This window comes from Gouania willdenowi, chromosome 16 (assembly GCF_900634775.1).
Source record: "Gouania willdenowi chromosome 16, fGouWil2.1, whole genome shotgun sequence".
Taxonomy (NCBI): Eukaryota; Metazoa; Chordata; class Actinopteri; order Blenniiformes; family Gobiesocidae; genus Gouania; species Gouania willdenowi.
This window is the reverse complement of record NC_041059.1, coordinates 5455872-5468207: the sequence shown is the minus strand read 5'-3', so window position 1 is coordinate 5468207 and position 12336 is coordinate 5455872. Positions and strand designations below refer to the sequence as shown.

General features: G+C 38.5%; 1 protein-coding gene across 1 annotated transcript in view; it reads left to right on the top strand.

Moving 5' to 3' along the window:
* LOC114477798 (mitogen-activated protein kinase kinase kinase 5) overlaps window positions 1-10441 on the top strand; it is a 31097-nt gene extending 20656 nt beyond the window's left edge. Inside the window, exons 19-28 of the mRNA XM_028470412.1 lie at window positions 1813-2014; window positions 2189-2357; window positions 3301-3466; window positions 4377-4562; window positions 4636-4741; window positions 5911-6163; window positions 6281-6381; window positions 8436-8533; window positions 8633-8709; window positions 9605-10441. Coding sequence (XP_028326213.1) covers window positions 1813-2014; window positions 2189-2357; window positions 3301-3466; window positions 4377-4562; window positions 4636-4741; window positions 5911-6163; window positions 6281-6381; window positions 8436-8533; window positions 8633-8709; window positions 9605-9692 — 1446 coding nt within the window. The 3' untranslated portion in view covers window positions 9693-10441. The remainder of the gene's footprint in view (window positions 1-1812; window positions 2015-2188; window positions 2358-3300; window positions 3467-4376; window positions 4563-4635; window positions 4742-5910; window positions 6164-6280; window positions 6382-8435; window positions 8534-8632; window positions 8710-9604) is intronic.
* The last annotated feature ends 1895 nt before the right edge of the window (window positions 10442-12336 follow it).

The window sequence follows — 12336 nt, the reverse complement described above, 5'->3', positions numbered from 1 at the left end:
TTAGGGTAATGTGTACACACACAAACTTTTGCCATTGGGCACAAGTGTCAAACTTAAGGCCCAGGGGCCAATCCAACACTTTAGAGCATCCAAATCGGCCCCACAGGAGAAAGTAAAACTGACACAGAAAGCATTTATTAATGTATAAATTACCAAATCATTCAGTTGTAGATATGTCTTTTCAGATTCTTAAATGTATTGAATCTCGACAATATTTACAAGGGCTTGCTATTTTCTTGAGCCTTTACTGTATCTGCCACTGTTTTGCCAACATTGTGTTGGGAAGTCACTTTGGCTTTTGGGGCCCAACAAAATAAATCACAGTAAGAATAAGGCTGTGTTTGAAATGGCACTCTGCATTCTATACACTAAAAACTCAATATACTATAAGTACCGTATGATTGGGATGATGGGCGTTCCCACTGAAGTATACATCCAAGTTTCCCAAGATGCATTTGGAACCTACAAGGACAAAAACCTTGTTCACACTGAGGCTAAATATCTCTGATTCTCCACCTTTGAAGTTCTGAAAACATTTTAAGTGAGAAAGTGACCAAGTCAAATACAGTATCAACATGTGCTCATTTCATCCATAAAACTCATCTAAACACATTTCATTCTGACTTTTCGGAGACCTTTTATTGTGCTACTGACAAAACTTCTGGTTAACTTCAAAATAAGAGCCCTGTTTGCGAAATGATTAAAAAAAACTAATAGAAGACAAGAAGAGATGCCTTCCGTGCATACTTAAAAAAATGTCCAGATATATTAGACATCCAGGTATTTCTCATGTACTCAATCTGTTCATACTATGTAATGTGAACGCACTACATACTAATTTTGATGTCAAATTTATTATGAGTAGTACATTAGTATTACATTTACAACACAACCCATGAGCGTGTAAACCTCCGCCAAGTTTAGAGGTGCAAAGTCACCAGCAGGTGGTGCTGTCGAACCAGCACCACCTGCTGTGGAACCAGCCAAACTGCTGTCGAACCAGCCAAACATCCACATTATGCTCCAAAACCTGTTCTGGATATTGTAGCCACAATACCTGCCATCTCCAAAATGAAACTCGTTCTTCCTTTTGACATGGTCTGTCAGCTCACCAAAATTTGACTTAATTCATTCAGAACGTTTTAAGTTATCTAGCTAACAAACATCCACATTAGCAGACGGGTAGACGACACAGGACTCCACATCTGCCAATGCCAGAAACTTTTCCGACAATGTCAATAAGAGAGTTTTTACAGTGGAGATCACAACTAACTTTCAATTAAAGTTATCTTTGATTTATTGATCTTTATCTGATAAAAGAATGATTGTCTCCAGTGACTACATCCCAATTAGCAAAATTCTTCTGGTCCATATCTGGCCCAGTGGGACCACACCTGTACATGTTCATCTGTCCCACATACAGCATGGACTAATGGCACTTGGTGCTCCACTCCTGTTTGCCAAAACCTGGCCACAACCAGTTATCACAATGCCAGATGTCAGCCAAGGACAGACCAAATATAGATATGGTACCTTTATATATGGGCCACTTATGGCTCACATTCAGTCTATGCTAACTTGCTATAATTCCACAAAAACTGGCCCAAATATGTTTCAAGATAACTAGCGTACATTCGCAACATCATATATGGGCCACTTCAGGTTCTAATCTATTTTGTACGGGCCAGAAGAATGCCAAAATTGCCGGATTACTGCAAGGCATGGCCCACACTCGTATGCTATCTGGGATTAAAATGACAAATGATTAAGCCTGACCTTGAAGCTAACTAACCATTTAACAAATCCATCCAGGTGGGTATGTTCAAGATCCATCCCAAAGTTCCAGAGTCCATGTCTGATGAGGCGAAGGACTTCATCATGAACTGTTTCATCCCAAACCCTGATGACAGAGCCACAGCTGCACAGCTGCTCAAAGACTCTTTCCTCAGGTCGTCCTCCAGAAAGAAGACCAAAGCTTCACGGGAGCCAGAAGTCGTAGATTACTTCAGCACTGGTGAGGCTTAAGTGCTTTTCCTACTTACTGCTCCCAGCTGAGCTCATCCAGCTGGTATTTATGGCCCTTTCTATGCCAACATGGTGGGAAGTGGTGTCATAAAAGCTGGTGAATGAATAAAGAGATGTTTCATCAATTTATGTCGCTGAATCCGCTCTCGTTGGGGTTTTGCAGCCGATTACCAACGAAGCCTCTCGGTGCCGATCTCCATCTTTGTCGAGGACACTGATTCCTACTCAGGCTCAGTGGACCTGTCCTCCTCTCTGGACCTCAGGAGGCGACACTCAGGCTTTGTAGCTGAGGAAATATCAAAGAGCCCACCAAGCACCGGTAGCTTTCTGACGTGAGTTGTTTTTTTGTGTGCATTAACCTTTGCTTTTTACCATTTTAAATCGGAGCAAACCACACAAAGGTTTCGGTTTAACAGACTGGTAAAGGTACATCCTGTTTTTATCAACATTCTGGTCAGCATTTAGAATAATGAGCGATCTGAGCATTAACACAGGAAAGACCAAAAGGTTTTTATAGTAACTTTGTGTTTTTCTGTCATTCTGTGTGTGTTTGTTGTTGTCTTGCTCGTTACTAGGCGTTTTGTCAATTTCTGTTGTCTTTTTGCTTGCTTGCAAGTACTGTGAGTAATTCTTTTCTGTTTTATTTTGTGTATTTATTGTCATTTTGTGTTATTTGGTGTCATTTTGTGTATTACTGTTGTCATTTTGTTCATTTTTGTAGTAGTTTTTTTGTGTTTTTGGAGTATTTTCTGTGTTTTTCTTGTCTTTTACTGTATTTTCCTGCAATGTTGTAATTCTTTGTATTTTTTTATGTATTCTTGCTTTTGTTTTTTGTATTTTTCTGTCAATCTGTGTATGTTGTTGTCTTGCTCGTTATGAGGCAATCTGTACATTTCTGTTGTCCTTTTGTGTAAATGTCCTTTAAAATGTAAGTTTTTTTTTTTTTTTTTTTTTGTTATATTGTGTACCGGTATTTGTGTTGTCATTTTGCTTGTTTGTTAGTACTTTGAGTAATTTCTTGTGTTTTTGTGTACTTATGTTGTCATATTGTTCATTTTTGTAGTAGTTTTGTGTGTTTTTTAGAGTATTTTCTGTTTTTCTTGTGTTTTACTGTATTTTCCTGCAATATTGTAATTCTTTGTATCTTTTTTCATGTATTCTTGTTGGGGGCCGCATAAAATTAGACCGAGGGCTGAACAAAATCATTTTGCCAATGTACCATGATTTTATTGTGGTTGTTTAGTTTATCTACAGTATTTGATTTGTTCTGCACAGAACACCAGAGGACAGTGTGTGTGATCTGAGCAGTCCTGCTGGAACAGGGGAGAACATTGGTCTTTTCATGCTGAGGAAGGACAGTGAGAGGAGAGCCACTCTGCACCGTGTGCTCGCCGACTACATCAGTAACGTGGTCTCCAACATACAGGAGTCGGTGCCTCAGGTGGGTGAAGGAGCATCAAGTACTAGTCAACATTGGTTCATCTTTGGGAACTAATGACAAAGACTAGTGTGTGTGGGGTCGCAAAATTCTAGGAATAAATGGGGAATTTACAAAATTGAAAGTGTAAGTGCACCCTCAGATTTTTGCTGAGCTGCCACTAGTGGGAAAAAAATGACTTAACCAGTCACAGCAGGGCAGTCACTCTGATATTTTACAACTAAAAACGATAAATTTAAATTTAAATGTAGTTTGAAAATATATTTTCGCATTATCTTAACTTAAACAACCAGATTTTATGCAAGTATACTCTAAAAAAATCTGCACATTGAACAGTGCCACTGTTTTTGACACTGACATTGAAATCACATTTATGTTTAAGATTGTTTTTCATTTCTAAAAGTCCTGAAAAAACAATATTCTTACAAAACTTGAATAATATATATAGTTCCACTCACAAATAAATTGTTGAAATGTTATTTTTATTTATGTTTTCCCTGGATGCTAATATACTGTGTGATAGTTATTTAAAAATGACTCCTAATTTCCGGTTAATTCCACAAAACAATTTCCTGACAGTTTTTATTTTTGAATATTCCCATGCTCAACTTCTTACGGAAGTTTATTTGAAATGTTTCAGTTTTCGCAGTGTCATAGCATAAGTGTGCAAAGTTAGTCCGAAAAAGTAAATGTATTAAAGCACTGTGCTGTTGTTTTATCCTGTGTGGTATTTTGCATCAGCAATAAGACTTTATTTGAATTAAAGTTATCAAGATTGAAATCGTAAATTGCCATTTTGAGGAAAAATATCTAGAATGTTGGTCCATATCGCCCAGTTAGGATTTATTCTTGTAATAATTTGTTTTAAAATATTGTACTGTGTTGAAATAATGTAGTATTTTTCCTTGTACAGAATGATGAGGGATCGTCTCTCTCTGTTGATCACATCACCAAACTTGTGACCTGCTTGGGTGACAACATCCACTCTCCAGACAGGAAACAACTGACCAGTGGTTTGCTGGAGCTACGGGCGGCGCTGGTTTCTGCCTGCGTGCCTCTGAGCAACCTGCAGTCGGTGCTGTTCAGCTTCCAGGATGCAGTAAGTCACAGTTCTGTTCACACTGCAGTGAAGTATAAAGAGACATTACATTACAAAGGTCTAATGTTTTCAGGTAAAGAAGGTGTTGAGGCAACAACAGGTGAAACCTCATTGGATGTTTGCACTGGATAATCTGCTGAGACAAGCAGTACAAGAGGCCATCACTGTCCTCCTCCCAGGTCCAGCTCACACTATATATACATATTACAAGTTCAATCTTAACCACAATTACAATTACATTTCCAATGACCCATGTTGGATTATAATTCAACTACGATTACAGTGACCAGCATTTTTTCCAATTACAATTAAATTACAATTATTTTTTATCCTCAGAAAATCAATTACAACTAGAATATTTGCGTTTCCTGAAGAAAATGCAAGTGATGATGCAGGTGCTGGCCTGCGTCATTGAACACTGTATTAGCATTAGCATCAACCTAGCATTAGCTAGTATTAGCATTAACCGAACATTAGCTAATATTAGCATTTGCCTAACATTAAACTGGCAATAGCATTAGACTAGCATTAAACTAACATCAGCCTAGCATTAAATTAGCATTAGCTTAGCATTAACATTTGCCTAGCATTAACCTAGCATTAGCATTAACCTAACATTAGCCAGTATTTGCCTGGCATTTGCTAATATTAGCATTAACCTAATATTAAACTCACACTAGCATTAGCCTAGCATTAGCATTGCCCTATCATTAGACAGCTGAATGGCTGAGGACGCCTCCTGCATCCTCACTAATTACGTTCTCAATTACTGAAGTTCAATAACAATCATAATTACTGAGCCTGAAATAAATAACCTAATAAAAGTTAACCTCTCTTGTGTTAGTTGTTTGTTAGCATCTCTTATGATAACGGGTCCTATATCAGCTGTAAAATACGCTAAAAACAATTATCTATCATTTAATATCTTTCCTATTTATTGGTTTCCTTATTAGGCTTCCTAATCAATGGAAATATAGGTTTTAATATTTTTGGTGTGGAGATTTGAGCCTTTTTTGTGTCAGTATAGCCTTCGATTTAAAATTTTCTAAATGGTAAAATGTGGAAAAGCTTGATATGAAACATATTTTAATAATTGTTAACTACATATGTGTACAACTGTAACATGATCCCCCAGTTTTGCATTAAATTATAATTGACAATTTTTATAGAATTTTCAGGGCAATTACAATTACAAAGTCAATTATCTAAACTCATTTGCAATTTAATTACGATTACGACAGCAACAGGCTTTAAAAATTACAATTATATAATTGACCCCAACCCTGATCTTAAGTTCTTTACTTCTCTGACCTCACACTTTGGATCTTTGTAAACATCTTTCTTCCAGAACTGAAAATTCAGCTGCAGTCGTCTTTTGAGGGGGAGGACATCACCAACAAGGAACAGCCTGATGACCCAGAGACCCCTGTAGCCCCAGACCCAGACCAGCTGATGGTGACGCCCACAAACAATCAGCCACCAGCATTTGGAAACCACACCCAGCCAGTAAACGGCATCAACTACCAAACAGAGAAAGTCTTTGATTTGACAAACTGTCCCCTCAGTGAAAAACTGAGAGACATGAGAATAGAGACAACAAGGTACACACCTTTGATTTTTTTATTGATAGATTTTAGCTTCAGATTGATGTTTAAAACACACGTACAGTAGGCAGGCCTTCCTTTTCTCCCCTGAGTGTGTTTGCCTGTTTGTTTCAGACTGCTGAGTCAGCTTAGTGAGAAGGAGAGGGAGTACCAGGAACTGCTGAGGAGCTCCGTGCAGAGCAAACAGGAGCAGATCAATGCACTGAGAGGAAAAGGTGACGCGTCTTTTGCTACAGTTTTTTTCTTTTTAAAAGCTGGAATTGCCGCTCAAAAGTTTGTTTTCATCTCCATGGTAAACACGCTTTATTGAGATTCTTGGAAAAGTTTCACACATTGCATTGTGGGATCTGTGGGATCTATTTTTGAAAAACTAAATTTGGTTGGTTGGTCCGTGGCCAAATGTGGGTCCCAGGGTGAGACCAGCTGAGAACCCCTGGTCTAGATAATATCACAAAAAATTAGACAACACACACACACACACACACACATGTATATATCTGTATGTACATGACATGTACATAATATTATTATTTGACTATTTAATATACACTACTACACAAATGTCATCAATTGAATTTTAAATAATATAACGTATTGAGTGGCAGTATTTCAATTCACAATATACTCACACAATATATCATTTTTATTATGATACATTCATTCATATCAGAGTCTCTAAAACATCAAAAAACTCTCAAATAACACAAGACAAAGTCCCTACATTTGTCACTAGTCTCTATTGAGAAAATAACAGAATCAGAATAATTTATTAATGGCCACACAACAGAGTTGGTGGAATTTGTTTTTGGTACAAAGTCGCTAAGAGCGCCACAGTTGTGCGCGTTCACGAGGATACCGGTAAGGAATGATCTGGCAGGGGAGGGGGGAGTGTGGTTGTTTCTATACATGTCTCATGATTCTACATACTGCAGCTTAAATATATTTTATACCAACATTATATACATTGTATTAGGGCTGTAGTCAACCAAGGGAATGGTTGGTCGATCAAGACTATGGTACACGTAGCAATTAGTCGACCAAAAGAAAAAAAAACGAGGAATGTATAAGCTGGTGCATAGGAGGACGAGGAGAAAGAAAAAGAAAGACAAATATTTTGTTTTGGCATTTTGTGGTGCTGATTTGTTTTTAAACACAGACCATTTATGATATAAAACTTATTCAAGCTTTGACCAGAACCCGACAAAGCAAAAGTGAAACCTACAGGTCCGACAGACATAAAGTATTTATATCAGAGCCCAACCTGAAACCGACAATTAAAACCTATTTTTTCCTCATACAAATGACAGATGTTTGTTTTAGTGGTAAGCCTACTTTTATTAATAAACATCTGTTAATGTCAACATCAGATCAGCGTACTTAATTTGTTTCCTCTCTGCTCTGATCAGAGCAGTCTCTGACAGAGCAGCACAGCCTGCACTCACTCACACAGCTGTCTCATGTTTAAACATTAAATAAATTACATTTGATATTTAATCATTATCACCTATACAAGTGCATTGCATTTTTATTTTTTTTTAAATGATATTGAAACTGATACCATTGCTGGTCGACCAATGAAAATCTTGGTCGACCACGACGGCATCGACCAATTAGTCGACTAAACGACCTAAGTTGGCAGCCCTACATAGTATATATTATTGCTGTTCTAGCTAAAATTGTCGCTCTTCTTTCCTATACTTACTAACGATATATGATTTAAAAAGCTTTTTAAACTGGTTAATGTTGGTGCTTTGTTTTATTGCCAGACATGGAGGACGGTTATTCGATTGACCGCATTTTTGTTCCAGTATTCCCCGTGATATCATCTCACTCCATGAGACAATCAATTTTGGATCTTTCCGTGTAAAATCCAAAATAGGCGCTCCTCATTGTTTTGTTGCAACTATCAGTTTGTGAAAACACCAGAAATGTGTTGGGAAGTCAATTGGGCACCGTTTTTGGTGCAAAAATAATAAATGACAGTAAGTATGAACTAAAAACACTGTTATGTATCCTTCTACAGGACTCTACATCCCACAATGCAATGTGCAAAACTTTTCAGACAATGTTAATAAGAAGGTGTTTACAGTGGAGGTCAAAACAAACTTTCAAGCCTCAATTTCATCATTTTAGATCTTTTATTTCCAGCAAAGATCTTCAGTTGGATCAATGAGGCCTACACTATGGATTTATCTGATTTAAAAAAATATATATATATATATGTATATATAATCTCAAGTATAACAGAGGTTGTGTTCACACTTTATAGATGTTGAACAGACGTTAAACCAAAGCTCTGAACCAGAAACGAAGGCCTTGACACGTTGGCTGGAGTCAGTCCCAGTAGATCAAGACACTATTGATAAGGTAAAGAATGCTAATTTTAGCATTTATCTTCTTTATCTGGTCATTTCACTGATATGTTTGTTAACACACAGCTGTGATTGTTGACCATCTTTTCTCTAGTTAATCTCTCACAGGTTCACCTTAGACTGCCTCCTCTCCATGGCCTCCAGAGATGACCTGATGTACTGTCAGCTGAGGTGAGCAGCACTACGTCCACGCTAGAAAATGTTCCTCTTACTCTGGCCCAGCAGATATGTAGCAATATTAGGCTAAGAGGTTCACTTCTGGAAGAAAGCATGAACATTTGTACATGGGATCACAATGGATATCATCATCCTGAGAAATAAATTTGCATGTTGCACAGGAAAATATTTAGATTTATGTTTTTATCCGGGGCCGGGTCACGGAGGCAGCACTCTCAGCATAGATGACCAGACCCCCCGATCCACCCATCGATCCTCCAGTCATTCTGGGGGGACCCCGACGCTGCACCGATCCATCTATCGATATCCAGCTCCATCCGACCCTCACTCGTGAACAAGACCCCGAGATACTGGAACTCATCCACTTGAGGCAAGGACTCTCCACCGACCCAGAGAGGGGAAGCCACCTTTTTCCGGTGGAGAACCATGGCCTCAGATTTGGAGGTGCCGATGCTCATCCCGGCCGCTTCATACCCGGCTGCAAACGGCCCCAGTGCAACAGCCAGAGCTGTGGATGCGGACTGGGCCGCCGAGGCACCCCCCCTCGACTGCCACCCAGTCCGCTCTGCACCCAACCCCTACAGAACCCTCTGCGGGTGGTGGGTCCACAGGAGGGCGGGCTACGTTGTCCTTTCGAGCTAGGCCGGCCGGGCCCCGTGGGCAAAGGCCCGACCACCAGGTGCTCGCATTCGAGCCCCAGCCCCAGGATATTAAAAAAATAAAAATAAAAGCTAGTGCACAATAATGTTAAAACCCCCATGTACAAGTTTTCATGCTTTCTTCCAGAAGTGAACATCTTTTCGACATATCTGCCAGGCCACTCTTATTGAGCTTTCCTATTTAAAATCGTTTTAAAGACGTATTTACATGTCTGTAATGATTTTCCTAGAGGCGGAATGCTGTGCCGGGTCTGGGCAGCCATTACCGCTCGACGGAAAATCACGCACAGCGGGGACGGGGAGGACACGTCCCTTTAATGTCCGCTGGTTTGAGCCATCCCATCACATGACTGATTTATTGACAAGCTGGACCTGAGGTTCTGAAGGGTTAAATAGAGGCTCAGGATCACTTTGGAGAACTTTGTTGTTGACCCTGGCCTTGATATGTATTTTTAAATATTTACAATATTTTCTTTAAGTATGATTATCCAGTATTTGCTCAGGGCTTTGGTAAGTGAGGCTGTTTTAATGTTTTAGATACATTTTTGTGAAAAGTCTTAATCTGTAAACAATATTTGTATTTTCTGTTTCTTTCTTGAAATTCTATTTTCTATTGTTCTAGTTTTGCACTTTTTGGGAGATTTTGGTGACGTTACATGCATTTTTTTTTAAATTTACATTACAGCAGAGACAAGCTTCTCTAACCGATACCTGCACAGACAGTATTTCCTATGTTGATGCTTTTTATGCGTTTCTGCACATTTGAATTCAATCACACTGATTTAAAGCTATTTTTTCTAAAGTTTTTCTTATTTATTTAGTTTTATTGTCTGGGATAAAAGTGAATCCTCAAATGAAATGTTGAACCATCATTTTTCAAATATGTAAATATGCAATTTATTTTTACATTGTTTGAGTTTTTTTAAAGAGAGACTTTAGTTAGTTGGTCTGTTATTTAATAATATTGCAACAAGGGTGCGTCCTATGGTTGGTTTCAGGGTTCAATTATTTATGAACAAATATACATATACCATATGTATGAATAAATAAAAAATATATGCAATAATTTTTGTGTACTATATTTTATTTAAAGCACATCTTTAAGGACCACATCACTGATGGTCCCTGTTCATTTATGAGGTGTTTCTTGTAAATAGAAAAATGACCTAAATACTGAATAAAACATTAAGATATCAATGATGTGGAATTTTATGTTTGAATCATGGCCTCAAAGTTTTTACATATATACAGACCCTTTCCAAAAAAATTGAATATCATGGAAAAGTTGTTTATTTCCATAATTCCATTCAAAAAGTTAAACTTTCATAGATTATAGATTCAGGGCCCACAATTTAAACGATTTCTGGTTTTTATTTATATTCCTCCATTCAAACCACTGGGAGAGTTGTGACTGAAGTTCATCTCTCTTAAGACTGTCTTGTTGCTGGGTCAGTGACATCCATGCGCTCTCGGGATCAATATGTCTAAGGTTGAGACCAGTGCAAGTTTATCCCACAGCCCAAGACATGCCAGTGCTACTGCAAACCCAAGCACCGCCTCGGGCCCGAATATGCAGCCAGGCCAGCAGAAAGAAGGAGCCCCAGGAGCACCCCCATTTGTTTAGTACTTAAATAATGTGGAAGCTTGTTTTGAGTAATGTCAATAAATCTATTAGATTTATTGTCCTTTAGGGGGAGGTGTTATAGATCGGCACAAAGTGAACAGCCAAGTTTCAGCCTTTCAGTGAGATATGCTCCACCTGCAGAGTTAAACACGGCTGTGAGGCGTTAGCAATCAGCTGGAATGGAGTTTATATGGAGGGTTTTCACTCAGTTCAGTTAATGTGGGGATATGGGACTCAGAAGGTTTTGCACCATATGCTGGCCTTCTTTAAACATTGAGTTTGACTGTGAATGTGTTAATTTATCCAGTATTCTTTGATTGTTAATGATCAACACCTCTCTATTACTTTTGTAGGTTCCACATAATTATAATTTGATTATAAATTGACCAGGAGACAAAACGTAACTCTGAAAACTGGGACTGTCTTGGGAAAATCAGGACATCTGGTCACCTAATTCTTGCACTAGAACTGGCTGAGTGAAAAGGCTGAGATGTCAACTTTTCCCCCTTAGAACAAAGGACCACAGCGCACACACACCAGGCCTTTATGTTCAGACTTTGGCTTTGGTTTTAGCTGAGTTTTTTTTTTTTTTTTTTTTTAAAAGAGGTATAGAATGTGTGATTTCATTCAGTCTTTTCAACATTTAGAGGTTAAGTATTTTATCAGCTTTGTTTGTTTACCTGACATAGGCTGGATAGTGGGCACTAACTGGTTTCACCTTTCATTCATGAGGCTTCTTCAATTCCATGGCATTTATACTGTGTAGTTAATTAAAGGGCTCATCTGCATACTAAAGGACCCCTGGAGAGAGAGACAGTATATGCCTTTCATCAAACTTTTGACAGGTGTGATGTCACATCTGTTGTCCCGCCCCTAACTGGAAGTCCCTCCTTATAGTCCCCGCCCATAATGAAAAAAATAAAAGAAAAATTATTTCATCAGTCTCGCCAAATTATCCCTGTCAGTTAAGTTGGTGTGTGTGTGATTTTTCTACCAGCAGCTGTTTAATAGTAATCTGACCGTGTCTGGCCTCAAAAATGCAGATAAGAGTGCTTTGAACATACGACCTTTGAACTTACCTCTAAGCTTGACACACACACGCTTCACCATGTCTACATGTATCATTAGTGAAACTGTTGTCGCAATTCTACAAGAATCAAAGCGTATTGCCAGTCAACATGAAAAGTCTTTGGTGTTTTTGCAAAGAGTTCAGGCACATCCTCCTTTTCCTTTGCATCAAGAGTGGTCTCGAAACTTATGGTGGGCGCGGTAACTGGGGATACGTTATCAAGTATGAGACGGGTGAGCTGTCTTTATCAGAAGAATGTTTGTGAAATC